This window comes from Watersipora subatra, chromosome 10 (genome assembly GCF_963576615.1).
Source record: "Watersipora subatra chromosome 10, tzWatSuba1.1, whole genome shotgun sequence".
Lineage (NCBI taxonomy): Eukaryota > Metazoa > Bryozoa > Gymnolaemata > Cheilostomatida > Watersiporidae > Watersipora > Watersipora subatra.
Genome location: NC_088717.1, coordinates 49,786,924 through 49,813,604, shown reverse-complemented (window position 1 = coordinate 49,813,604; position 26,681 = coordinate 49,786,924). Strand labels below are relative to the sequence as shown.

Sequence of the window (26,681 nt, the reverse complement as noted above, 5' to 3'; positions counted from 1 at the left end):
ATGGCTTCTCACGGAGCGTACTACTACAATACCGGAAAAACTGATAATAAGTCAGATGCAGGGTCTAGCAGACGAGAGTCACCGACACCAAGGAGCTATGCTGACAGGCCAGTCACGGCTGCTAGATTTGGTCGCAGAAGGTCAATCACACCGCCTCCCGATGAGCGAAAAGTGCCATACTACCAGGAAATAGAGCGACCCAGAAATCCTGGCTCACACGATGAGCGATCGCATAACATGCATTCGGAAAGACCAATGACAGCCCAAGCTCCTCGAGCTAATATTGCTGCACCAGAAGCTCACGAAGCGGTAGAAAGAGCAAATAGTCCAGATCCGTCTGAACTCTCAGAGATATCTGAACCTGAGATTAGACCGAACTACACTACTGTAGACTATTATACCTACTCCAAGTGCCTGGAAAGGTGAGTAACTTGTATTCAAGTTTTGCTAGATTGAGTTTGATAAGATATCAGCAACGGTTTCGGAGTTGTGCACTCATGATTCACCGATTAAAAGTCTACCAAGTTCTATGGATATCGATATGATCTATCAGTTCTGACTATAAACAAAATCAATGCTATTTCTGAGAAAGTTTTGATAATAAATGTGACTAACTGCAAGCAGCTTGATTGAATTATAATTTCAGAAGTCAGCTCTAGCCAATGTTTCAGATATGCACATATCACAACAAAATTATTCAGTTTTAAGAGTAATCACAGAAGTTTTAAGAACCACATACCTTTGTTTAATAACTAGCACATATCTGCTAGATCATAATAACTGCACATGTTAGTATATTGTAAATAATATAAAAAACAACATTTAAAGAATGAGGAATATCTTTCTAATTTAATTTTGTAATGCTATTAACTAGAAGCATAATTTTGCATTCCCAGCTGATGATTTGCTGCAGGAATTTTCATTACTGCAAATTAAAATGATAGGTATTCTTTATTTCTTACAAACACAATTTTTTTTACTGAATTTAATAAATTTGTTTGCAAAGTAAAAAACATAAACAGTTTTTCAGGATCACAGTTTATTAGAAGTTTAAATCTGAATGACATAAGTTTGCAGTTTATGATATAGTTTGTGTTGTACACTACTATCCTAATACTATGATTTCTGATAGAGTTGGAAAGATTATTGGAAGTTCTTCTTTATTATTCTGTAATTATTGACTAACAATTCTTTTTGAAAAATAATTCTGTAAAATATTGACTAACAAAAATTTAATTACCGTCTCATTAAGTTAGAAGGAGTAGCCACAAAAATAAAAGATTTCCTATGATTGATGTTCAAATTGGATGCATTTAGAAAACTGTCGATCAGCTTACTATATTTAGATACTTCATCATCCGAGCATCAAAAGTATTTCTTACAATAGTGCCTGAGCAGGTTGGTTTGTAAGGTGCATGGCTGCAGCAGGTATTACGCTTAAGGACAAGCTGAGTAGCAGGTCACAAACATTATTGTTTCAATTCTGGTTGGTTGCAATCTATTACAATGTTGCATCAGACATCAGCAATATCAATTTTTCATTAGACAAGTTAGTAACTTGTCTCTACAAGTTACGTATAATGTTTTTTTTAATTAAAACCTCTAAAATTATATTTTTTACAAGACTTTCAACTATTTTTTTAATTGTTATTAATCTTAAAACATTTATTGCGTTTTTGCCATAAATTAATCTAGTTGCAGAAAGATTTATCATTGCAAGGCAAGTTAGCCAATGAACCATGAGCAATGTGAATATGCTTAAAGCTATGGTGTGGGAAGGATGGGAGCCGGATCTTGAGGGTCCATCTCTAACAAAATCAATGTTTTAAACCCAATGGTGTGAAACAAAATAATGTACAAATTGGTGCAAGCCTCAGTATAGTTTTTACAAATTATAATGATAAATCATTTATTGTCTAAAATTAGTTTTGACTTAATAATGCTTTGATATTTAAAAATGAGGTAAACTATACAAGACAAATTAAAAAGATAAAAAATGTTTACACAGTGTTCTTTATTTCTGCTTTAGGGTGATTTCTGACCCCAACCTTTCGATGCCTGTAAGGCTGGGCATCATCGGCAAGTGGGGAGCTGGAAAGTCAAAGATAATGAAGGGGATTCTTTGGTGCATGAAACAAGCCTGTGATACCAACTGCAGTCAGCTAAGTATGATTTCCTCTCTACATAAGCGCTTCAATTTTTTTGTTAAATCCAGACAATTCCCAAGCTTCTACTTGCATTTTTCAGTAAATACCTTTTAATTGACATTTTCATTTCAGTAATCATGTATAAATTAGGAAAATCTACGCATTTTGATTTTGTTTCAGTTCGAACTACTGTATAAATAAACCTTTCGTCGTTTAGGAGAACCAGTAGATGCCCCGAGGAACATCTCTTGGATGCATAGATCATGTGGCTGCTGTGACATGTCCTTCTTCGCGTACCTCTTTTGTCTCTTTATCCTGCTGTTAGTTATAATAGCCTGTGTTCTGCTGGCATTTCTTTTGGGTGTAGGTGAGTCATCGTTTACAATGCAGTTTACTTCTTTGCACTTGTAATTTGATACTCAGGAGCTTTTTGCAAAAATTTAAGCTGATTTTTGCTTAGTTTATGAAAAGTTCAGAATAGATCAGTTTTGAACAAATTTATAAAGAAACTAAAATCACTAATCTTCACTACAATTTGCATATTCAGCCAAACGTGTACAAAAGCTAAAATTCATTTTCACTTCTATACTGTAACACATATACTGGCTATTTGTGTTCAATGCTTATTTGCTCCAAAACTGGTAACATTTTGCTCTCAAATATTGAAACTTCTCTGAGCTAAAAAGTTTACTAATAAAATAAAATTTAATTAGATTGTCTATAGATTGAGTAAAAACATGGATTAAAGCTATAAGATTAGCTTTCTAAATTGTACCAAGTTTTCTGATTGAAGGTCCCTTTGAACTAACTGACTTTAAAATATCCCCAAAAGAGTTTGAAAAATCAGTGCATGAAACGCATTTTTAAACCCATATGTAGATGCTACTCATTTCCTTAAGATGTAATTGTTAATGTCACTCATATGATCTTATCTCCTTCCTATGTCTATTGTTTTAGATTGCTATATTGCTTTAACTCTCTTTAGGCATAATTGGTAACGTTACTCATATGATCTTATCTTCTTCCTATGTCTATTGTTTTGTTGGGGTGTCAGGTTGGCCTAGTGGTAGCGCCTTTGACTATCAACCATGGAGTTGGTGGTTTGAGTCCTACTTAATGCCAGTCTGACAAAAAGCTCTCAGCAAGCTTTCAACCCTAAATTGCTGGGTCTTTTGGATCTAGACCATAACTTGACCCCTGTATCACATTGACAATGTTGGCACGTTAAAGATCCACTTCTGTCCTTTGCACATTGAGCAAGTGAAATGGCTACCTGGCTCCGTCAGACTGGACGTGTTGTAAAAAGGCATCCCTTTGGGTTAATCTGACAGTTCCAGAAGAAGCCCTTGATTAGTGTTAGGACCACCCAAGGTAGCTTTCAAAAGACTAGTCCTGGTAGTGTGTTTCTCTGTGGGAACACTACCAAGCATTACTATTACATGACAGAAGCATGCCATTATGTTTGTTTTATGTCTATTGTTTTGTTGCACAAGGAATGCATAGACTCTCCCATAGTTTTATGCATTTTGCTAGTATTGCTAGGAGAGGGCAGTAATGAGACTACTCGTATTATGCATGTAACTTGCTACCTAACTCATTCACTGCCTCAAGTAAAAGCTATGGTACCAGACTATACAAAAAAGCTTTTCTGGCAAAATCTCATGTCACAGAAATTCAAAGCCACAAGACTATGCTTAATGTCCAGCAAATAAGTCATAGCCCATTGAGTCTAGTGATTTGTCTGTATTTTATAGATTTTAGATTTTAAAAATAATTTTAAGATTTTTAAATAAAACCTTTTCTAAATATTTAGTCAGTTTCTTGGATCAGTTTGCTAATAGCTTTCACTAAAAAGTTATAAAATGAATTACTGTTAATTTTGCTTTTTATTAATCTAATGGTTTATGAATTGCACCATAGAAATTGTTTTAATATTGAAACTTACATAAAACTCATAGTCATAACATAAATATGTGTTTATGAATATTGATGAATAAACGTGTTAACTAAGCTATTTACTCATGAGCAGAAAGTGAATTATCATTCGGGTATATGAAATAACTTTACAAACATGCGTTTGTGCCTGAAAGCTCTTCATTCGACACTTTTTAGTCAAACGATTTGATTAACTAACCTTCCTATGTTGCACATACATGTGAAACTAACGTACATCAGCATCATCTTTATCACGGCTAGTTAACATTATTCTGTTACACGATGGAAGAGCGCAGAAATTAAAGGAATTCTTGTGACTTGTAGCTCCGTTCGTAATTGCACCGAGTGAAGATGCAGCTATGATTGACAGTAGTAACTCAACAACTCTGTTATCTGAAGGCATGACACAGCAAGCTGTTGCGCTTATTGGTAAGTAAAACCAAATTTTGTAGTTTCAATATTCTAGGTACATGTAGATAGCCTTATTACAGAAGTTTTTTTGGAGCGGGCATTCAAACCAGCTTTTATCTACCTACACTGTATGTATGCTTATCTTATTAGCCTACTAGGTGCATGTATAGTTTAGCAGTTACTATGAAGGCTGTATGCTTGTCATCACAATAGCTAATTCATTTACTGAGTTAACGTAAACTTGCAATTTACTCTGTTTCCATGATATGGTTAATTTGCTAGTTTGCTTAATGTGCAAGCCATTGGCCAGATGCCAACAGCATAAACCAGCAAGTTAAGGAGGTTTAATTACTTGCAAATTTTATTTCGTGCTTCATGTTTGGAATAAAACAAAAAATGGCATTTGTGAATAATCTACAAAAACTGTGGCACGAACTATTCCATTTTCAATATTTTGTCCATATTAGGCATTCCTGTTTAGCTTAGTCAAAAAGGCAGCCAAAGTTTAGTGGTTAGTGCGCTGGCATACAATCAGTAGGTCAGTGGTTCGAATCACAGAAGGAGCAGTGGTAGTGTTAGAATGGGCATCCTGCTCAAATCTCTCCTGTCCCAAACTCCCTGAGTAGATAGTCCAATTACTTTCAGGATAAATCTGGTTTGGAATGACGTGCCATACAAACAGCGGAGAAAGAATAACTTTTGATAATATGAAACTAAATTAAAGAAGGCTGCTTGCAACTGAGACATAAGTGGGCCGCTATGACCTCAAGTGTCTATACACTTCTCTTCCTAAACAAAGCACCTGCAGTAATCCTCAGCTTGCTAATGTCCATTAAATCACTTATCACACGGCACCACACGCGAATTACCGAATTATGAGTCCACATCATCCACACAATGGAAGCTTAGCGGTAGTCTAGCAAACGCTTAACCTCCAAGTAAATAGTATGTTTAAGCTAACCTTTACCACATTTAATGACATTAAAGCAAGATATTTTACATTGTAATAGTCCTATATGATTCAATGTTAGTTAAACAAACATTTACAAAACATTGGCTTTGCAGTTTTTAAGCGCAGTTCATGCATTCTGTTTGTGATTTTTAGTGACAATGTCTCTGGTCTCTTTTCTCCTCGTCATCATATGCTTAGCCGGAATATTTAGATGGCTCAAAGATAGGTATTTAAGGGGCGCAGGAGACATGTTAGCCCACTTTCGGGCTTTAGTGATCATGGCTCTTTGTGACACACCTCCACCACCTCAGGCCACAACTGATAAAGTTGAGATGGTACCAATTTGTTTCAATCCTTCAGAATACGCTGGTATGTCAAATATAAAATGCTCATAAAACTTGCTCTCTTCACATAAGTAAGTTTCATGATTTTGTAATAAAATTTCACGACAAAGCTTATTTTCGTGATAGTGCATATTTTATCGGTGAAACCATATTTCATGTTTCATTTTCAAAAACTCTAGTGTTTCTTATTTGGGGTCTTATATTGCCTTTCGGTCAAATATAGAAACTGTTTATACAATTATCAGCGCAAAATTTAAATAATGTCCTATATATGGCTTGATTAAACTTTGAATTGGCTGACTACAGCAAATCTTTGCTGCATACCCAGCAGAAAATTCTAATGCAGATCTTTGATTCATTGAATTAACTAACGTTAACACTTCGCGTATCATGAGCTGAGCAAAGCTGAGCTCAAGTACTTTTCTGATTAGGTATTAGTTAGTTCATTAATCTATCATGTTTGTACATAAACTAAAAAAACAGTCATTTGCCTGTTTAGAATCAATAGAAAGTATTTTTACAGCCTGAGTTGAGCTTGGTTTCAATTTGCAAAATCTTAATTGTTGTATTGCTATTTATTCTTCCCAATAACCAACCATGTCAGATGCATTACCCCTACGGAGATTTCATTAATTGTAAACCACTCAACTTCTGATGATTGTCTAAAAACAATAGTGTAGCTGGGCATGATTGTTTTTATTTTCATCACTAATAATAATGCTGTAAGCTGTAATAATATTGATAACTTGCCCGATTTGAAGTATACCCACAGTGTAGAAAGCGTAATAGCAATAAGAAACAAAAACATTGCTGAGCTCCTAGCAACACGTCTGTGGATTTTTTAAGGCATCAATTGTGGCAGCAACACATTTGTATACTTTTTATGGCATCAATCGCATGCTGATTAACTTGGTATCAAAATATGTTTCATGGATTGTCCGGTTTAAAAGTCATGACAACTTACTTGCACTCTTGTCAAATATTATGCTTTACTGATTATTTGACGGAGTTCCGACAAAAACAACTGCAGTTGTTAGCAACAAATTAAAAATTGTTTCTTATTAAATCTTGTTATCATTGCAGTCGTTGATATCAGCTATTGTGTTCGAAGTTGAAGAGTTACAAATCTTTATTCTGTCAAACTTTTTGCATTTATAGGCGTCATAATCAAACTTTCGCTTGATCTGAGTGCCTTATTCGCAATTTAGTTTTATCGATTTTAATCTTGAAACATCCCGGTATTCAGATCATTTCAAATATAAAAATAATGGCAACTGATAGAAAAAGATTGGTACTTTCTGATAAAGTTTACTAAAGATTTTACACAAGTTCATTTTTGAACCACATAATGTTTATAAATATGAATGAGAGTACATTAGTGTTTTATCATCATACTTTTAATAGGAAATTTGTTAAACTGGCAAACCTTCGACATAGGTGATTTAAAACTGGCTTCAGTAGTATACCACACAACTATAAATAGAGCAAGTGTAAATTTAGTCCCAGTCGCATTCAAGGGTGTATTTTGATGCTTTACAAATGACACTTGTGAAAAGTGCTTGTTGACCCTTTTGTGAGGCTAGCTGTGATGCTAACAAGCATTGTGTAAAATAAAGGACTCTTTTGAGAGCTTTCAGCCCAAAATTTTTAGAAGCTTTATACTGTAATGATCTCTTCAGGCTTTGATGCGTGTTAAAAATCAATCTAAAATTCGCTTCACGTGCTCTGTGTTTTGGACGATGTGGTGTGAAAGTACTGACAACTCCAATGCGAATTCCAAACTATTCTATCCTTCATAAATGCATGTAAAAATGTTTGAAAACTTGAGCTGTTTTCGCTTTTATGCAAAACTGAAGTTTAAAAAGTTTTAAAACGTTTAAAAAGTTTAAAAAGTTAAAAGTTTTAAAACGTTTAAAAAGTTTAAAAAGTTAAAAGTTTTAAAAGATTTTAGTAAGTTTGGTTAAAATCATGCAGAAGCTCAGCTAGAATTAAAGTATGTTAATTTTTGATCTGTTGCAGTAGCACTATATTATTGCTTGTATTCATAGATAATGATGCAAAATAGTTTTTTGAGACAAGCTAGGATAATGATTCTGCAATTAAACTATTGATAAGATTTGTCTTTTGTACAATTATTAGGTCATAAATACGGCTCACCAGAAACTTTAGACAGCAAAAGATTAAAATGAGGCAACAACAACGTGTTGCTAAAAAGATAAAATATTTTGCTATTTAAGTAGACAGTTGGCTGCATAGCAAGATAATAATGTAAATAATAACAATAAAAATAATAACATAATGGCTGCATGTTACTAAAATTTCAAGTTTTCATTGATTGGATATCTAGTAAAATAAATTTTTGAAAATGAAAAATATGACCAGCTGATGTTCCAGTAATTAGATAGTAGGCCTAACAAAGGTTTTGCAATGCCATATTTGGTCATGAGTCATACATAGTATCAGGAGATTTATTTTTCACAAGATATTCCTGTGAAAATAGAGACTACCAGAATGCCTGATCTATTATAGTTTAAATACACTTAAAACAACGTTACAGATTCAGGTGAGTCGTGGTCAGCATTGACAAAGCTTGTTCTCGTACAATGTGAGCAGGCATTTGGTTTCTGGAAGAGTCGACTTTACAGAGTGAGCTCCCAAGAGCTTCAGGTAAACAACCACTTTAATCTTAAATTCCGTAGTTTTTATGCTCTTTCTTCTTTCTCATTGTTCCGGTCTCACCACAGCTTGAATTTTTAAGTAAAGAAACACTACAAAATTGGGCACAAAAGCAAATTGAATATGATTTGAGAGTTAATGCAAAGCGCATGTGTATTGCAAGTCGCTTAGCAGTGGTTCTGTCAAAGTAAAGTGGCAAAACCACCTCCTCCCTCATTAAAAACATTATTGCTTTCAATTTTAGTATAAAAAACTAGAAACATATAATAGTCAAAGACATGCAACTGCTGCTTCTGTCATTTTCTTTTTTGTGGAATATTTACAGCATGAACATGACTTCCTTGTTGCTGATGATACTAAGTGGCGATATCCTGGCCTTGAGAACGCTGCAGCTCACGGTCACCGGTCTCTGGCTTCAGCAGCTTCTACCCATCCTAAATCAGCTCGTAAGAGTGCAAGCAGCAAGTCTAGAACTGGAGCAAACAGGGCTTACAAAAGTTCAAACACAAATTCTGCATATCGCAAGCCTACGCTAAAAACAAAAGCAAACAAAGGTTTGTAAACTCAATCCTGCAACAATTTTAAAATGATTGAATAATATAAATAATACTTATTACCACCGATTTATAAAAATGTACGCATTATTCTCACAGCTCACTAGACTCTAGAAGTACCAGTTTTTATAAAGAACACTGTCAAACCTCTATTTGAATGACAAGACGCTATATTTTTCAGCGCCTTTCCCATAGTGGCACTATAATGGAGGTGACGTTCTTTTAGAAGGCAGCGTTGTATTTTTCAAATTTTCATCAGTGTTTGGGAAAGATCAATTTAACCCGCTTACGGGTGAAGCAAATGCCACTTATATTTTTGTTTTCCCGTTCGGCAAAGCGACATTCACCCTTTTAGATATTAAAAATCTGCTAACTCAACTTCAAATTATCATAGATCTCTAAAAAATACACCGTAGGGAACTGAGAAATAATTCTACCAGTTGATATTTATTGTTTGCAATTAACTTGCAAGGATATTATAGCCTGCTCTCCGAGTCGCAATTTGTTAGAGCTTTCATTTTTTATTTCATTCTAAATTTTAATGCATATTTTAAACTTACAATCGTTTTTAAAAATGTTCCATAAAAACTCATTGCACTCATTGACATGTTTGTTACAGTTTGCAGCTAAAATGGCATTTTGTGCGCATTAGAAGAGAAGTTACGAGAGTCAGTCAATTTTAAAAAATTTTGAAACAAAATTATGCGCACTGTTTACTCTGCCAGCTGTTCTACGTAAGTGTTGGTTTAGTTTGCAACCATTTCTTTGTTTTCTGGTGCTCGAATAAAGATTTTTCGGTAAAGTGGTACCCAACTTAGAAGTTTCTTCTAAATGCTACAACAGGTAGAAACCAAGCACGCCGGTCTGTATCAGGAGATTAATTCTATAAAAAAAGAAACTGCACAATTCAGCAAATAGTTTAAAACAGGGTCAATAAAAAGGTCAAACCCATTGAAGCCCAGTTGTGTTTGGCAAGAAACTAAAATAATTTGTTTGTAAAGCTTGATTCATTTCCTTCCCCCTTTTTTGTGCTTTCTTAAAGCAACATTGTGGAACTCAGGTATTTAATTAGAATATTCTCAATACTTTGATTAGGCACTAGCTGCTATCTTGACACACTCTTTATAGCAGTTTTCTTCTACTCAAACTAACATGTTCTCTAGATTAAACTTGTGAATATTAAAATTAAATGTGGTCAGTTGTTTTTTGACATCTGTTGCAGTTGTGGCTACGGGAGACAACTTTGGAAAGACCGTGAATGTACCAGTTCACACCGCTAAATGGAAATGCATAGGGTATCCCACCCTTATAACAATTGGTAAGGGAAACAGCTAATACTAGGAATTTTTGTTTACATATGTCAGTTTCATTAAGGTCTATCAAAGAGCTTTGATAATGTAACATACAACGATGGCTTGTTAACTACTAAAATAAGCTGATTTTAATACCAATTTATTAAATTGATTTGATTCAGCACCTTTTATTTTATGGCAAAATTGATATTTGACCTGACATGTGACATAAATGTCACAACAGCAGTTTATAGAGTTGCCTTATAATAAATATAGAGTTCAGTAGAAAACTGCTGGCTAAGCCAGATACCATAAATTATTAGCCAGATACCAATAATTATCTTTTAGCATAATTGGGCTAAAATGCAAATTAGAAAGGCAAATACTAGGAGCTGCTACGAAAACTTATCTCTCATTTTAACACGCATTTCATATTGTCACGCTGTGCCATACACACTGACACTATTATACATAGTGTTACACCACACATACTGATACTGATGCACCATGGTTTGCAGGTATTGCTGCAGCTGTGAGCAGCTTACTAATCCTGATCATAATAAGCCTCGGTGTTAAGACATCGACAGCACAAACCTATCACTATATCATCATCGCTGTTGCCGCATCAATCATAGGTAAGTTGGCTCACTTACCTTTCCATGTATATAATTTATTTGACTAGTGTGCAGCTTTTCATAATTGAAAAGGTTTGTGTTTCTTTAATTTATTTCAAATTCTGGCAATCGTAAACACGATAAGATAAATGGGTCAGCCCAAATGTAAAATTTGCTGTGCTACTTTTAATTGGGTTATGGAGTCACAGAAAATGTCTCCACGATCAATTACATTTTGCCTTGCGCAAAAAAACATTGAAGATAGCCTGTCATGTAGTATTAGCATTTTCTTCTGGTTCTACAGAAAAGTTTCACCTAATACTTTGCGCATACATTTTCATGAATAATTATTTAAAATTTTTTGTAAAATTTCATTTGTTTTACAAAGGCTCCATATGTTTAAAAAAGACTGTACCTAAAGGGAATCCTAGCATCTGAGGATTGATGACCTGTTTAACTTCACGATTGTTTGTAATTCAAGCAAAGCCTGATGACACTTGTTATCTCCTATAAGGGTGTTTCTGAGTACACTATGTGTAGGGATACACAGTTGGGTACAGTACCCGACTGTACATAACTCTTGAGACTGAGATTTCAACCAATGTATCGCATGCAATTATTGATGTACACAGGAATAATAAAATTAGAATTATAAACAATCATGAAGTTAAACAGGTCATCAATTATCAGACGCTAGGATCCGCTTTAGGTATAGTCTTCTTTAAACATATGGGGCCTTTGTGAAACAAATGACATTTTACAAAACATTTAAAATAACTATTCATGAAAATTTATGCGCAAAATGCTAGGTAAAGCTTTTTTATAAAAACAGAAGTAAATGCTGATACTTCATGACAAGCTAGGCTCAATTTTTTTGCACAAGGCAATGAGTAATTGATTACGAAGAAACTTTCCGGGACTTTAACTCCCCATTGAAAATAGGACAGCAAATTTTATATTTAGGCAGAAACCCACATTTTAGCTCGTTTAAAATTGCGAGACTATAGCCAACCAGGCCGCAACAAAAATACACAAACAATTAGACTGCAACAGGAAAACATTTTTTTAAATATCATTTTTAATCAAGACTTGTATATGTGTATCATTATTATTGCTGATATCATGTATTTTTGAAGTACGGAGTAGACAATGATGCATGATAACTGAGTCACAAAGAATCTATTGACAGCGGATACGCATGTGTGTGTGACAATGGATTAGAAAAGGTTGTTGGCTAAGATCTTTGTTGCAAATAACTTAATGTTCATAAGCTGAGAGAACTGCACAGTCTTTGTTAGCATGCAGGCCTTTGTTAGAGCACCTATTGAGGTCTTCAAGTGTGTGGATACACATACGGTTAGCAAACGGTTACTGCACACCGTAATTCTGATAAATATATTGATAATTTGTCACATGCACCTCTTTAGGGTATACATACGGAACACCAGAAGTGCTCTTATGCTCAAAAAATGAAAAGTTGTGAGCTAAACAGAAATTTTCAAAGGTTTGAAAGTACAACAACGCTGTAGCAAATAATATTAGTGAACACAGCGAGAGCTATACATCGCATCTCTGCTGATAAAATGAAACATAACATTTTTAGGTTTGACAATTCTCATGACATTAAAAGGCACTGTCATGCTCTTGCACAGCTTCTGTACCAGTCCTGAGCAAAGAATAAATGCTCTGCAAGAAAAGTACAGAAAAGACAAGATAAGACATATTAGTGGACCTGGCTACATGCACCAGGTAATCAATACAATTATTTGGTTGAACTAATTACAATGTTAATATATTTTTTGGGAAATGATCGCAGAAGACACCATCAAAAAATCTTTTGTAAGGCACGGCATGACCTTGATTACCGCAACATGCAAAAATATTTTAGCGCATAATATTTATATGGAAAATGAACTTTTCATTTGAAGTGCACAATTTTTTAGTTTTATTGTTTAAACACACTTTTTTAGGTGAAAGAAGAAATAGCTATAATGGTTGGCTTCATCAGATACATGGAGCACATTTATCAAAGGAGATTTAGGATTCTGCTCACCATAGAAGACTTAGACAAATGCTCTGATGAAAGAATCTTAGAAACCTTCAATGTAAGGAGTTGTCTTGTCTGTGACTTGGAATTTGAAAAAATCATTCTTTAGTAAATAGTTTTAAAAGCATCTAGGTTTTAAAAGCATTAATTTAAAGTAAGATTCCTTACTGGAGCAACTTGCTTTTGGCAATAGATTGGTAATGTTTTTATGAATCCAATTTTTTGGACTCCATTAGGAATTTTTGCAAATGCAGTAACATTTGCCCACCTATTTGCACTTAAAAATTCAATACATGAACGTTTATTAAAAGACATGAGCAGCCTTTACTGATCTTTACATTCCGCAGGCACTGAAGGTACTATTTGGAGATGACACATTTCCGGTTGTAACTATAGTCAGCATGGATGCTGAGCTTGTGTCTCGCTCTCTTAGCAAAGCAGGAATTGAATCAGGGCAAATGTACATAAACCAGCTGCTCAACATGAAGTTCTGTTTGCCAGATTCTTCTCAATATGATGTCGGTAAGATGCTCATCACATGGCTTTATATACCCATACCTCTGCTTAATCATTCATTAGTTTTTGTGATATACATCATTGCTATGAATGTGCTCAATCCAGTGTTTGCTCAGATATTTATTGAAAAGTTCATAAGCTTTACTACTTGCATCATGCTTCCTTTAATGTTAAGTGAGCCTTATCAATGAGAAGACAACTTTAAGTGGGCCACACAAATGAGAAGACTATCTCATAGGTACACTTTTACCACAAATACAGGATGTAGGCTTCCACTCAATTATTTACATTAACGTAGTGTTGACACTGTTATAATTTGTTCTCATGACTATAAATATAGTTTATAGCTTTTTATACATCTGGTTTAGAAAATAAAAAAATTCATGTGATTGATAAAAAACTATCATTTACTTCAAAGAATGGACATGTGTATTCAATTTTGCACCAAATATTTCACCTGCGGCTAGTCTATGTTAGTCAAAACAAACAAAACCTAGGACATGCCTAGGTCATTACTGACCTGGGCATGCCCTATGTCAGTAAGTTTTCTTCTCACAAAGCACAAATAATAGTGCTCAAGGTATTTCACGCTACAGGGATAGCCAATCTTTTTGCATTCCTTTACTTACAAATGTAATGTCTTCTTCCTCATCGTTTGATTTCATCGTAATTGCTTCCTTATTAATATTGCTCTTTCAAGGACAAAAAAGTGTGCTGAACACCTTATAATATTTTTAAAGATAGAAGTAACATTATTTATGCATCAAACTCCAAAACTCCAAGTACCAAACCCAGCAAAATTTCATTACAAATTATTTTTGGTCTGTTTTTGAGCTAATACAAAAAAGATATAAGAAAATTCACATGCACACCTGTTCATCACTTGCTTAAGCTGATAATACAACTATATGTATTCTTACCATCAATTTTATTTGGCTACCAACTGATTTTTATCCGTCATTGTTACAAGTGATGTTGCTATTGTTAATTCTTTTGTTCTTGATGATACAGTGAAACTGCTTGAGAGTCAAGCTGACCACATGCTGTGTTCAACAAGCGTAAGGGTGAACAGGCTCAAGGAGACAGTAGATCAGAAGTACAAATCAGCTGATTACAAAGAGAACAGGAGGCTTGCCCTGCATGAGCTCGACATGCAGCATGACTATGAGGAAAAACCTAAACCACTCAGCCTTGATGGGTCACATTATTATAGTCACCTAGTGCATGTGAGTTCGAATCAAGTTAAATTTTTAATTCTGTGTATTTTAGTATTGTAATTTTGTTATCTTGTTTACATATTGCAAGGTGAGATATTTTAGGGTCCTTTATAACTGCTAAAATACTTATTTTCTAAAACAGACGTATACACAATTATAAATATTAGTGTCTGTCAAACTCTGTACACCAAATATAACCAAAATTTGGTTATATTTGGTATACAGAATTTTAGCAGTTCAAATATATTTAATATATTTGTCATATATATTTAATATTATATGATATTATATTATATTTTATATTTTAATATATATTTGTCAAATATATTTAATATATTTGAACTGCTAAAAATATGCTAAAAACTGCTATTCAAATATATTTAATATATTTGAATATTTAATTTATTTGAACTGCTGAAGTTTTTAAACACTCATATAATAAAATTGTGGCAGATAATTTACCAGTGATGCATAAGAAAACATTCATTACATTCAGTATTCATAAGCAGTGATGACGTAATATACAGAGCTTATGATGTGCAGTGCTCATTCAGCTGTGACACTAATTGAAGCTGCAGATGAGTTAGATAAGGCATCTTGGCAGTAATAAGAATTGAATCATAAAAACTTGCTGAAGTTATCTTCTGCATAAATATATTAAAGTAGCATACTTTATAATTCAGGGGCGTCATGTTTCTACAGCCAGAAGCAAGCGTAGTAAATCAAGCCGAAGTAAGAAGAGAGTTATCTTCACACCATTGAAAAGTGCGACAACTTCAGGTATTGAGACAAATCAATCAGAAACAGAAGCAAAAGTCTGTGCTTGGTTGATGATTAAATATTATAATTATACTATGTTATACTATGCTTTATTGCATTATATTATTTAATCTTTAGTGTATTATATTACAGCATATTATATTTTACTTTAATATATTACTTTTTAGTGAAGATATTTTGTCATTTTGATGTCATATAATGTCATATTGTATTGTCATCACACTATATTATAATATGGTATTCTAAAATGGTTACTGTTCTATTCTCAATTAAATGTTTGCAGGCTCAATTAAGCTTTGCTTAGCATATGCATTTTAATCATTACAAAATGTTTATTGTAAATTTATCTAACAAAAATAACAAGTAATGTTGCAAATAGTTTTCTTATAGGTTATAATACACACATTCTACATGTATGTACATGCAAGTATCAGAGGTGATTCTTGGTAGTCATAAATATGATAATCTCAATCTTAAAATTTGATATAAGTGCAAACAATATGCTATTTTTATCGTATAATATCATCTTAGTGTTGAAAAGATATAATATATGTACATAAATGCTGTTGTAGCAAGTCAAGTAGTGAATAAATTCTTTCTAAGGCTTTCTAATAAAATACATGTGCATTAGAAAAACGAGTTTAATTACAGATTGAGTAATTGATTGAACAAAATTTTTAGGATTTAAATTTTGCGGAGTGATCTTTTTTAAAATGCAGAATATTTAGATTGATTAAGTTTATTACTACTAGATTTGACCCAATATGAAGCCTTTTAAAATCTTTGCTTTTACTTTTTATTGACCTGTTGACACTAACTGTTACATGATAATTGTGCTTTCATCAGCTTTGCTTTACACCTGTTGCAGCTCTTATAAAAACATTAACTTACACGTCTGAATATGTATAATATAACTATAATAATACCTATTTTCATGGTATGCAATGACGACTAAAATCTTTAAGTATATTTAATTTATTGCAACATTGCATTGTACGTTTTGCCCAATATAACTTTTTAATACAGAAGAAGGATTGCTAGATGGTCCAGTTGGCTCCAAAGTTGGAAATCGTTCAAGCACCATTGACAAAGCTGTGGTTCCACCGCTTAAAGCAGATCAGACTGACCCGGCAGAAAGACCATCAGAAATTAAGAAGGATTCAACAGAACGGCCAGATAGTCAACTCACTGCTGTTCGACCTCCTGCCACTAAAAGTGAAGTGAGACATTAATCAAAAGTTTGTTTGATAAGTCTTAGATTACTGCAGAACTTGCATATGAATATTACAGTATCGAAAAATAGAAAAAAATCCAAACTCAACATACCATTGCATTTTGTCTGATGATGGTTCCTTGTATCAATATTCGTTCAAGCATTTGTAGGCATGCAAGTCCTTCATACATGCGAGATTCAATTAGCAATAAGTTGTCAAGATAGCAATAATATACAGTAGAAGAGCTGATACACACGCGTGAATACATTTAATGATTTTATTATCCGTTTTTAGTAATCATAATCAACTCACAAAATAGTAATAAACATACATGTATTATAATAAGTGTCCAACATTCTGTTTTAACTCTGTCTTATAGGTGCCTTGAAAAGTATAATTTAATCACTGGCATTTCTGATACAGAATTGATGTACTATCTAAAATTCTTTGAAATTAGATGGGCTGATGACTGACAATGATTATAATTTTGCTATTAATGTCAAGGCAGTTTAACAAATAGTATGTAATGTAGATGAGGAGAGAAAATTCAGCACTCGGAGAAGACAGCTCTGATGAAGAGCCTTTAGCTGAAGATCCTCCATGGGCTTTGGCAATGACAAGTGGAGAAGCGAGAAAAGACAGGTTAGTCACATGACTCATCATATTGGATATATTGTGTCATGGAATATTACTGCGAGAAAATGCTCAGGCTTAAAACTCAGTACATTGCTAAGGGATCTGTTTGTGGGATAAGACAATTACTAATGTACGTCAAACAGTTTTATAAAGTTTTAGCTTTACAACTCGAGATCCTTCTGTTGATTTCCTGATTTATTCTATTAGAAGTTATCAATTATTCAAAGCACACAAATCTCAAAATATTTATTGACCCTGCTGTGTTGATATTGTTCATTGTTATGAAATAGCTGCTAAAAAGGTTGTTTTTTTCACAATGCGAAAACAAGCTTCAGTAAAGTCCAGTCAACTCTAACAACCACAAGAATTTTTATTACCAACTGAAGAGTCATTGTAATTTCGTCTGTTACTTAGCTCTAAGGGGACAGTGTCTCTCAGAAGGACCCAGATTCCGGAATCAGAGAAAACTGATGAACAGTTGGCTGAGCAGCACATGCATTCTGTAGCCGAAATGAAGGTTATGTTGGGGGTGTCTCAGAGTCTTCTCACCGCTCTTGTCAACAACCCTAGGTAATGTTCTAAATGCTGAAATGATTTATTTTTATCCTAGTTACTGGATCCCAATTTTTCAATTGGGTTCACTACAGAAATTTTGTATTGCCGCAAGATGTCAGTCATACTACGTTTTGAGCGTTACTTACAAAATTCCAAAAAGATTAACGTCTTTTCAGAGGCTCTGGAGTTTTATACTTTTGATGCTATAACAAGAAATTGATAGTTAAGTAAATTAAAAAGTGTTCATTTGGTAGTTTGTCGATATAAATACCAATGATTAGTTTCACTTCACATGGCAACAAAATAATGATGTTTTGAAAACAAGACTGTTGTGTTCTCTTTACTGCTCTATAAGAACCAATTCCCTTGAGTACAAGCCAAAAATATAAAAAATTGCCAAAATATACTAGAATGTAGCAATTTAAAATGTGTCTGCACAATGGACAGCATGTATGTGTAAGAGACTGCCGGGGATCTTTGTTTGTCTTTGCATATTTGGGCTTTATGTATGCATCTAGCCGATTAAGCTTCAGCCCTTCGAGTTTGGCTGGTTACGTTTACATGTCTCGACTTCAGTACTATAAGCGATAATGTGCATGACTTTAGCCGAGACCGTTCAAGCCATGATAGCCGAGCCGGCTTGACCTTGGTCATTAATAGCTGAGATGGTCTCGGCCTTGCCAACTTTGGTCCTGTTGGCCAAACTGGCTAGAGTTGTGCAAGTTGTACACAGGTGATTAGCTCATTTCCGATTGCTCGTCAGATGTGTGTGAAACTAGCTGTTGACTTCTTAGTCGGGACACTCGTGGTACTAGTGTTCCGCTAGTCCCTACCACATTGCAAGATGTAGGTGAGCTGCTGCCAATAACAGTTTTTGTGAAACATTAAACAGATATAACTTAACTATACATATAGATTAAAACTGAATAAACTGGCCTCTGGCCTGACATAAGAGCTGCCAAGCCAGAATTTGAGCTATGGAGGAGTTATGACTATTCCGATACAGTATTTAAGAAGTGCTTAGAATGATTTAAAAACTTTTCAGGGCTAGCAGTCCTTTGATACCTTCCCTTCACTATCAATGTTGACAGGTTAATTATAGTGTGCTCTTTCAGATAATTTTAACAATAAATTGGTAAGTTATAGTCTACAGATTGATGCATCACAGAGGAGGTTGTGTTTGACCATCATTCAAAATAAAGAGGATGATTAACAAAAACCTTTACTGATATCAATGAAGCCAAAAAGTACTAATAATTCAAGTTTATGATTGAAAATGGTAAATCAGCCTGCAAGCTAAAAGTTTATCATATAGTGAAATCTTTGCCATAAATTTAAAGCGTATATAAATATGGATTTTTCTAATTCTATTCTTTGTAAATGATGAACTGTGCTCACCTTAGTTTGTTGGCTTACATTGATTTTCAAGTGTTGACTAACCAATAATTCAAAGCAATTGTGCTGACTTTCACAGAAAAAAAGTTTCTTACAATAAATTAGGTACTATTATCTGGCAAAGATCCAAAAAGTACGATAAGAAAATGTGTTAACGTTTATCATCAGAATTTAATATTAAATGCATCGATTTATCAATAGAATATTATGTTAATTTGCATTTAGTATGCATTTTTTGGTTTAGTAAAACTCTATGACCCCATGCTTACTCGTATATGCATCTTTGCATATTGTGATAAATTGTGATATAAAATAACAATCTCTTAATGCAGATCAGTCACCGCTTTTAACTAAAGCTTGTTAGAAGTAGGCCTAATTTTGACTCACTGCATCTGATTGTACACAGTGACTATTATCATAATAGTATAGAAAGTTTTGCTAACCAGACAGTCAGGTGAGCGGTTTGCATTCCATACACTTTAGCTCTTTAGATCTCGAGAAGGGGTTATTTCTGCTTCTTACTGCATTTTTTATTGTCTGCTATATAGTTTCTTGGCCTGAATTGTTAAATTTGGCATGCCTTACAGGTAGTTTGATCCTAGCATAGGCCTATGTCTAGTAACTCAAGGGCTCTAAATAAATCAGTTTAGCTCAACTGTTTACATTTGCCCTGGATTTATTTTTCTTGTACTTGCAAGCTTGCTATTAGAGTAGCTCAGAGGTTACTTCTCTAAGATTATCTCTCTGAGATTATCTCTATGAGATTATCTCTCTGAGATTATCTCTCTGAAAATATCTCTCTAAGATTATCTCTCTGAGATTACTCAACTTTATCACAAAGTCCCTATAGTTCGTATTTCAGCGGGAACTGTTTTCGAGTTCCTAGTTTTTATGTGAACCTAAACTCATAATAGTTAAATTTAATTCACCTGTAAATTAAAATGTACCGTGATGTGAAGCTTTTTTTACTGTAGATTATCTTTATGAAAGTCATTAGTGCATTAAAACCATTAATTTGCTAAGAGAAAGCTTTTTAGTCATCTAGTTTGCTTACTACACGTGGCTAACTTAAGGTGAAAACACACACAAAGTTGAAGAGTTGTCTTTCCTTAACTAGTAAGATAAAAACACACTAGGCAATATTTAGAGCGATATCGCGCTGTGTGGCGCTAATCTGCGCTAGAATTTGCTCAGCGAGCTCATGCAAAGCAATAACGCTAGACTTTCGCTACACAACTTTATCGCTAGCAAGATGCATTTCGATTGGTTGGTTTTTACCGAAATGCATATTTATGGCGGGTAGTTACTTCTTATCGATGTTCACCAACGCACATCAGCCACAATTTGCTTATGCCTTCTTGTAGTGTAGGCAGTGTGCAATCCGTGAAAGTGAGATAGTTTTAATAACAAAAGTGGAAGTTGTTTACGTGGTTGCCTAGACGACACCATATTGACTTACCTAAATTTATAAACAACTCCGAAGAAACTAATGATACGGAACTTTATTGGCAGTTTGTGAGCGTGCCATTATATTGTTTGCTAGTGAATCACTCAAGTGTGTTTAAGCACACCCTACCGATATCCCGCCCTCCTCATGACGCTCGCGATAACCTTTAAATTTAAACTCATGTCATGCTTCACTGACTACACCAGTTGTAAATACTTTTTGCCTCAGCCTTCAAGACAAAAGAGATACATAGCAGTTTACTAAGAAAGTATTTACTATGTATTGTTGCTGCATACAGTAGTGCATTATATATAAAATGGTTTGAAAACTTCTAGGATTATAGCCAACTAATTAACAACAACTTTTTTTTTTGAAGTTCTATGCAAGTGCTTGATGACGCATATTCTAAAGAAAATATTTAAAATATTCAATAATCACTCTAAACCTTTCTAAAACAATTTCAAATTATAGTTTCTTTTTGCTCTATATCATAAGCGATGTCACCACCAAAATATTTTTGTATGGTTTTTTTTCATTATAGTGATTTTCTGTTTATCTATACCACAAAGCAACAATTTATAAAAAAAACATTTTTGTGTTGCAGCTATGAGCTTTCCATATCTTATGACAGTGGCCTTGGAACCATAAAGAATGCTCCTTTATATGTAAACCTTCAGGCGTTGTCGCGAGATGAAATCAAGAGGAATATTCTGGCTTACGGTCTACGCAAGAGGATGGTATGCAAAATAATTAAAATTTATTATTTTAACTAAAGTATCTGCTGATTTAAGAAAACTAAATTTTTTGAAAATTTTTTACAAAGATTTAACAATTAGACTTATAGAAAAAATTAAACTAACCAAAGATGTGCAAATTAAGCATTGTAAAAAGCTTCAAAGGAATAGGCAAAGCGATGGTTGTGGATATGGCCATTAAACAGCAATTAAACAAAAAAATAATAATGATAATACTAAGAAAATAAACAAACATAAATAAAGCATAAATAAAGTTCTGAATACACACATATTTATTTTACCAGTCAAATACAAAATGAGTTGAAAGGTAAATTTCAAAACGAGTAAACACAAACAAGATCGTTATTTAAATTCCTAATAACTTTATAGATAATAAACTTGGGTTGTACAAGTCTTTTTGCAGAATTCTGGCATCAATTAATTTTTTTCAAAGCAATGCCAGCTCACTAAAATGAAAGGAAAGTCTTGCATCTGCAGAGGAACAGCGAAAGCAGTATTTATATCACTCTCTTCATACATGTATGTAGGTGTACTTGGCGTTGGATGAAGTGAGGCACAACATTAAGTTACTTGATAACAGCTTTGCAAGAATTACTCAGCTCTTCAATTCTGTCTACCTCAGTGTCTACATCTGGGTACAAAAACTCAAGCAGCTTGGACTCGTTGAAGCCATCCTTGATGAAAAAGAGGTAAGAATTTTATTGATTGCTCACCAAACTGGTTTTTTAAGTTTGGTTTCTCTACAAATTGTATTATAGTCCTAAACATGTTGCAAGTTTAAAAATTTAAATTGCTATATAATTAAACATCAATAAGTATTTTTAGAATTGGCATGTGTACCCTAGATGCATAAATATAAAATTATCATGGATTGTGGTCTTTGCCATCAGCACTCATTCAGTCTGACGAGCATTCATAAACTTGGAGTTGTCCTATTCATCCCAGTTTTACAACTTGTGACTGGCACTGTTTTATTGAAGACATATTAAAAATCTATTTAAGATATTTTAGCCTGTGCCAAATGCATTGCTTGGATGTGAGCATTTTATTAGTGTAGCCTGAAGTCCTGAAACTATTTATAAAAATCTCAAGCCACAGGTATCACCAATTATTATCCCATTGATATTATTTAATCCCATGCATGCGCTTAAATAATATCAATGAATCCAACCGGACTCTGTTATATTGAACCATGGTATATCCCTAAGGAAAGCAACAACTAATGTAACTTTTTAAAAACTTGATGTGTACATGCTCTGAATTCAAATGCTTCATAAGTACCTCAGTCCTGTGTCTACTAAACATGAGGGATTGGAACGCCGCTATTATTTTGGCTCATTTTTGGTTGTCATAAAACCGCTTTTCGCCATCTAACTAAAACAGAGCTGTAAGTGCTAATAAAATGTATCCTTTTAGAAAAAATACTTCTACATCTCTATAAACAAAAATGAGTTGCTCTTGATTCAGTAAGAGCATTTCTACGGCTGTCTGATTTAGTGCTGACCAATGTATAACCAGTTTCTGGTTATACCAAGAAGTTTAGTTAAGAATCAGCAATAAACTTAAAAGAATTATAATATTAAAATTGACACTCACCAATTTGGTAAGCTTAGGTTTTAAACAGTAGATCAAATGTTCAGTCAAAAAACCTTTAAATTACAAAATGCATTCATAGCTCAAAACAGACTTCATGAGTGTTTGTAGTTTTTTAGATAACTAGCTGGTTATTTCAGGGAATACTTGACAAGAATACACAGACACATTGAATTGATACTATTTGTAACAGCGTGTAGCAACTTGTGAACCATCAGTGCTTACTTGTGCAAATCAAAGGAGAAGAGGCTTAAATATAATTTTTACAATAATGACAGCAGTGCCTATCTATCTGTCTGCTTTAAATAAGTATGTTTCAAAACATGTGCTTTACCAAAAATGGAACTTTGTCATCCGAGCTTTGCATGCGAGCACACACCCAACTGCAACACTAAAGCACCTTTTGGCAATGAGGAATAAGTTTGCGCATAATCATTACACAAGATGATCACCTCTAACAGTGCCCAAAACTGTCAGTGTACATGAATAAAGCTAGCAACAGCATTGACACCCGCCACTTGAACATCTTTAAACCTACATGCAAGTATGGGCAACTACACTAAAAACACAACCCTAACTTTTTAATTAGAATATATTTATTATATTGCTTTAAACTTTTTAGTCTGACAAAATCATTGTAAAGCTGATTAAAACATGTCAAGAGCTGACGAAGTGGGTGATGATCTGTGAGCTTTGGCCATATCGGGCCAGCTGGCTCATTTACAAGATTGAAAGAGTCAACAGGAAAATGGGTGACTTTCCATCGTGTGAGTATATTTGCAATGTTTATAGCAAAATATTATCAATACATAGCTATAATAAAATGATAGGTAAAAGTTAATATGATTAATAAGGAATTAATAAAATGATAATTTATTGCAGCGACGTTAAAGTTTAATATCAAAGCATAAATATTTGACATTGCAACAAATCTGCTTAGCAAAATAAAACCTACCAAATACTTTGTACAAACAGTTTTAGTATACAAGTTTATGTTTTTGGTTTTGCTAGAAAAATGATCATCCAGCGCTAAATCTATTTTAAAAAAAGACATGTTGAATGCAGTGGCAAAACGCAGCGTTGTATTTGGTCTAAATTTATTATTCAACTGGATGTCTGGCAACAACTTGACGATGTTTTGATCCTATACATATTTAAAGTTACACAAATAACAGCCTTATGTAAAATTTGTTGCTTTGGTTAGTTGAAGGTTTTGAGAAACTGTCATAAGAAAATACAGTTGAATATTTTGTAACAATTAACAAATAACAGGCGCAACTCTTACCAGCAACACTAACTAAAATAGATAGTTATTTGTAAGTAAACACCATTATTGATAAGAAAATTTTTATAACTGTTTTTGCATCTTCTCCTCTTTTACCACATAATAACCTCAGCTGAGGTTTTGATGTTTCACCTTATATGCAGCCAAAATTTAAGCCACCAGTATATTTTTTTGCATGCTTTACTGAAGCTTTTCTAAAGAAATTAACCACAATATTTTAGTTAGCAAACATATGCAAACCGGTCATAATTATTTGAGCTCAAAAGCTTTCTCAGGCAGTTTAAGAAGCTCACTTTAGAGTGATTACACTAAACAAACTTTAGTGTAATTGTGCAATTAAATTTATTCACAGCAAGCTTTTACCTTGAGGCTTCTGTTCGAGACATATACAAGGACATTCGGCCTGACATGAGAGCTGCCAAGCCAGAATTTGAGCTATGGAGGAGTTATGACTATTCCGATACAGTATTTAAGAAGTGCTTGGAAAGATTTAAAGATCTTTCAGGGCTATCAGTCCTTCGCTACCTTCCCTTCACTACCAACGTTGACAGGTAAGCCGTAGTGCTGCTCTTTTAGGTAATGTTAACAATAAGTTGTTAAGTTATATTCTAAAGTTTGGTGCACCACATTGGAGGTTGAGCAACATTTTAATTGTGCTTTTTTAAATGCGCTGTAGGTAAAAGATGCTGAGAATTAGGGTATTGAGGCCATTTTTTGACAAAGCGCAAATAATTAATGACATGAACGATGTCACTTAGTTAGTTTAAATAGTTTTCTAAGAAATCCTATAAGCAATTTCACAACCTTTAATTGTAGTAGTCGCCTCGGCCTTGAAAAAAAATTTAAGTTTAAAGGATCAGACTGAAACGAAAATTGTTTAAATAAACATTTTCCACTTCCTCAACTTTGGTAATTCCCTTTCTCAAATTTTTATCAAAGAACTTTCACTTTTTAAAACTGAGCAAAGTCAATAAGATTTCTGTGCCTGATTGCAGTAAGAAATTCAAGACTGAAACAAGCAAAAAGGAATTCTGTTAGTAATTGTTGTAAGTGATGACAATTCAAGGCAGTAATTAAAGATTTATTTTAAACTCTTTTTAAAATGCATTGGTAGAGTAAAACAGCCTATCAAATTCTTTCTGATCACTAGAAAGCAGCTTGCTTCTCTAAGTACAATCTTTGTATATTTTTGCCAATTACCCAAATAATGTTTCAGAGTATATAAGACAGCCATAAATCAATACATGTCAGCTCGTGGAGGCCACAATCGTAGCCTGCAAGATGCTGACGGACATACATCACCGAAAGTGATCACTTTTGCTGAAGAAGAGAATGCTGAGGCTGAACAACCAGCATAAAGTATAAAGCTCAATAAAACCTTTGTTACACATAGTATTTGTTTTGCAGCAATATCTGGTTGACTATTACTTGCAGGCTGAGAAAAGGACCAGATATATTTTCTGCTAGACTCAGCATAAACTTAATATTTTTTCAGTTCTACATAGATTTTAAAAGAAGCGTCAATAGGAGTTAATAATGAATTACGTCACATAATGGAATAACTCAATCAAAGATTTTTTTTATTTTAGTCCATTTAATTTTTTGATGCTTTGTGTTTATCATTGGTCAGCTCAACTTTGAGCATATACGTTTAGTTTTATTTTAATAATTGTTATGCTCTATATTTATAGTTGATCAAATATTTATTATAATTAGTATTATGTATACATTGGTTTTTGTGAACCATATCAGACAATGGTATAGAGTTTCTTGACAAAACTTGTATTTTTTACTTGAAGTTTGTTTTTGATAAACTATGATTGTCAGTTCAGACAAGCTTTCAGAGCCAAGTTCAATTTATTATCCAGGCTATGCTCATTAATTAAATTGAACTCACAAATTCAATCCAATTCATAAAACTGGTCCAACTCATCACCCAAATTCAACTCATGCAGCTAGTTTCAATCAATAACCTGGTTCAACTCATCAATTGGTTACAATTCATCAGCCGTATTCAACTCATTAGGCAGCGTTAACTCATCAATAATGTAGAGCTCATTCAATCAGGGTCAATGAATCAACCAGGCTTGATTCGCCAGTCATGTTTGCCTAGCAGTTAACATCAACTGATTCAACAAAGTCTATCTCATAAGGCTGGTTACTTTTTTCTTATCGATTAGATGCAATTAAAAAACTCAAATCACAAAGTTTCAAACAATTGACTTGCCATGAAATTGAATAATGTCATCAGAAATAAATAAATAACAAAAATTAGATTAAAAGACAGATGAATAAATAAGTAAAAGGTTTATATTC

General features: G+C 33.7%; 1 protein-coding gene across 1 annotated transcript; it reads left to right on the top strand.

The window, feature by feature from the left end:
• On the top strand, positions 1-26,351 carry LOC137407173 (uncharacterized). Its single transcript, XM_068093774.1, has 22 exons — positions 1-422; positions 2,030-2,166; positions 2,365-2,514; positions 4,407-4,511; positions 5,599-5,814; positions 8,347-8,456; positions 8,791-9,019; positions 10,242-10,337; positions 10,830-10,946; positions 12,529-12,674; positions 12,896-13,030; positions 13,320-13,494; positions 14,500-14,714; positions 15,389-15,485; positions 16,512-16,705; positions 17,232-17,341; positions 17,750-17,905; positions 21,337-21,469; positions 22,015-22,176; positions 23,703-23,847; positions 24,718-24,916; positions 25,582-26,351. Exons 1-22 carry the CDS (start codon positions 1-3, stop codon positions 25,721-25,723), a joined length of 3,591 nt encoding a protein of 1,196 aa, XP_067949875.1. The 3' UTR covers positions 25,724-26,351.
• Positions 26,352-26,681: the final 330 nt, after the last annotated feature.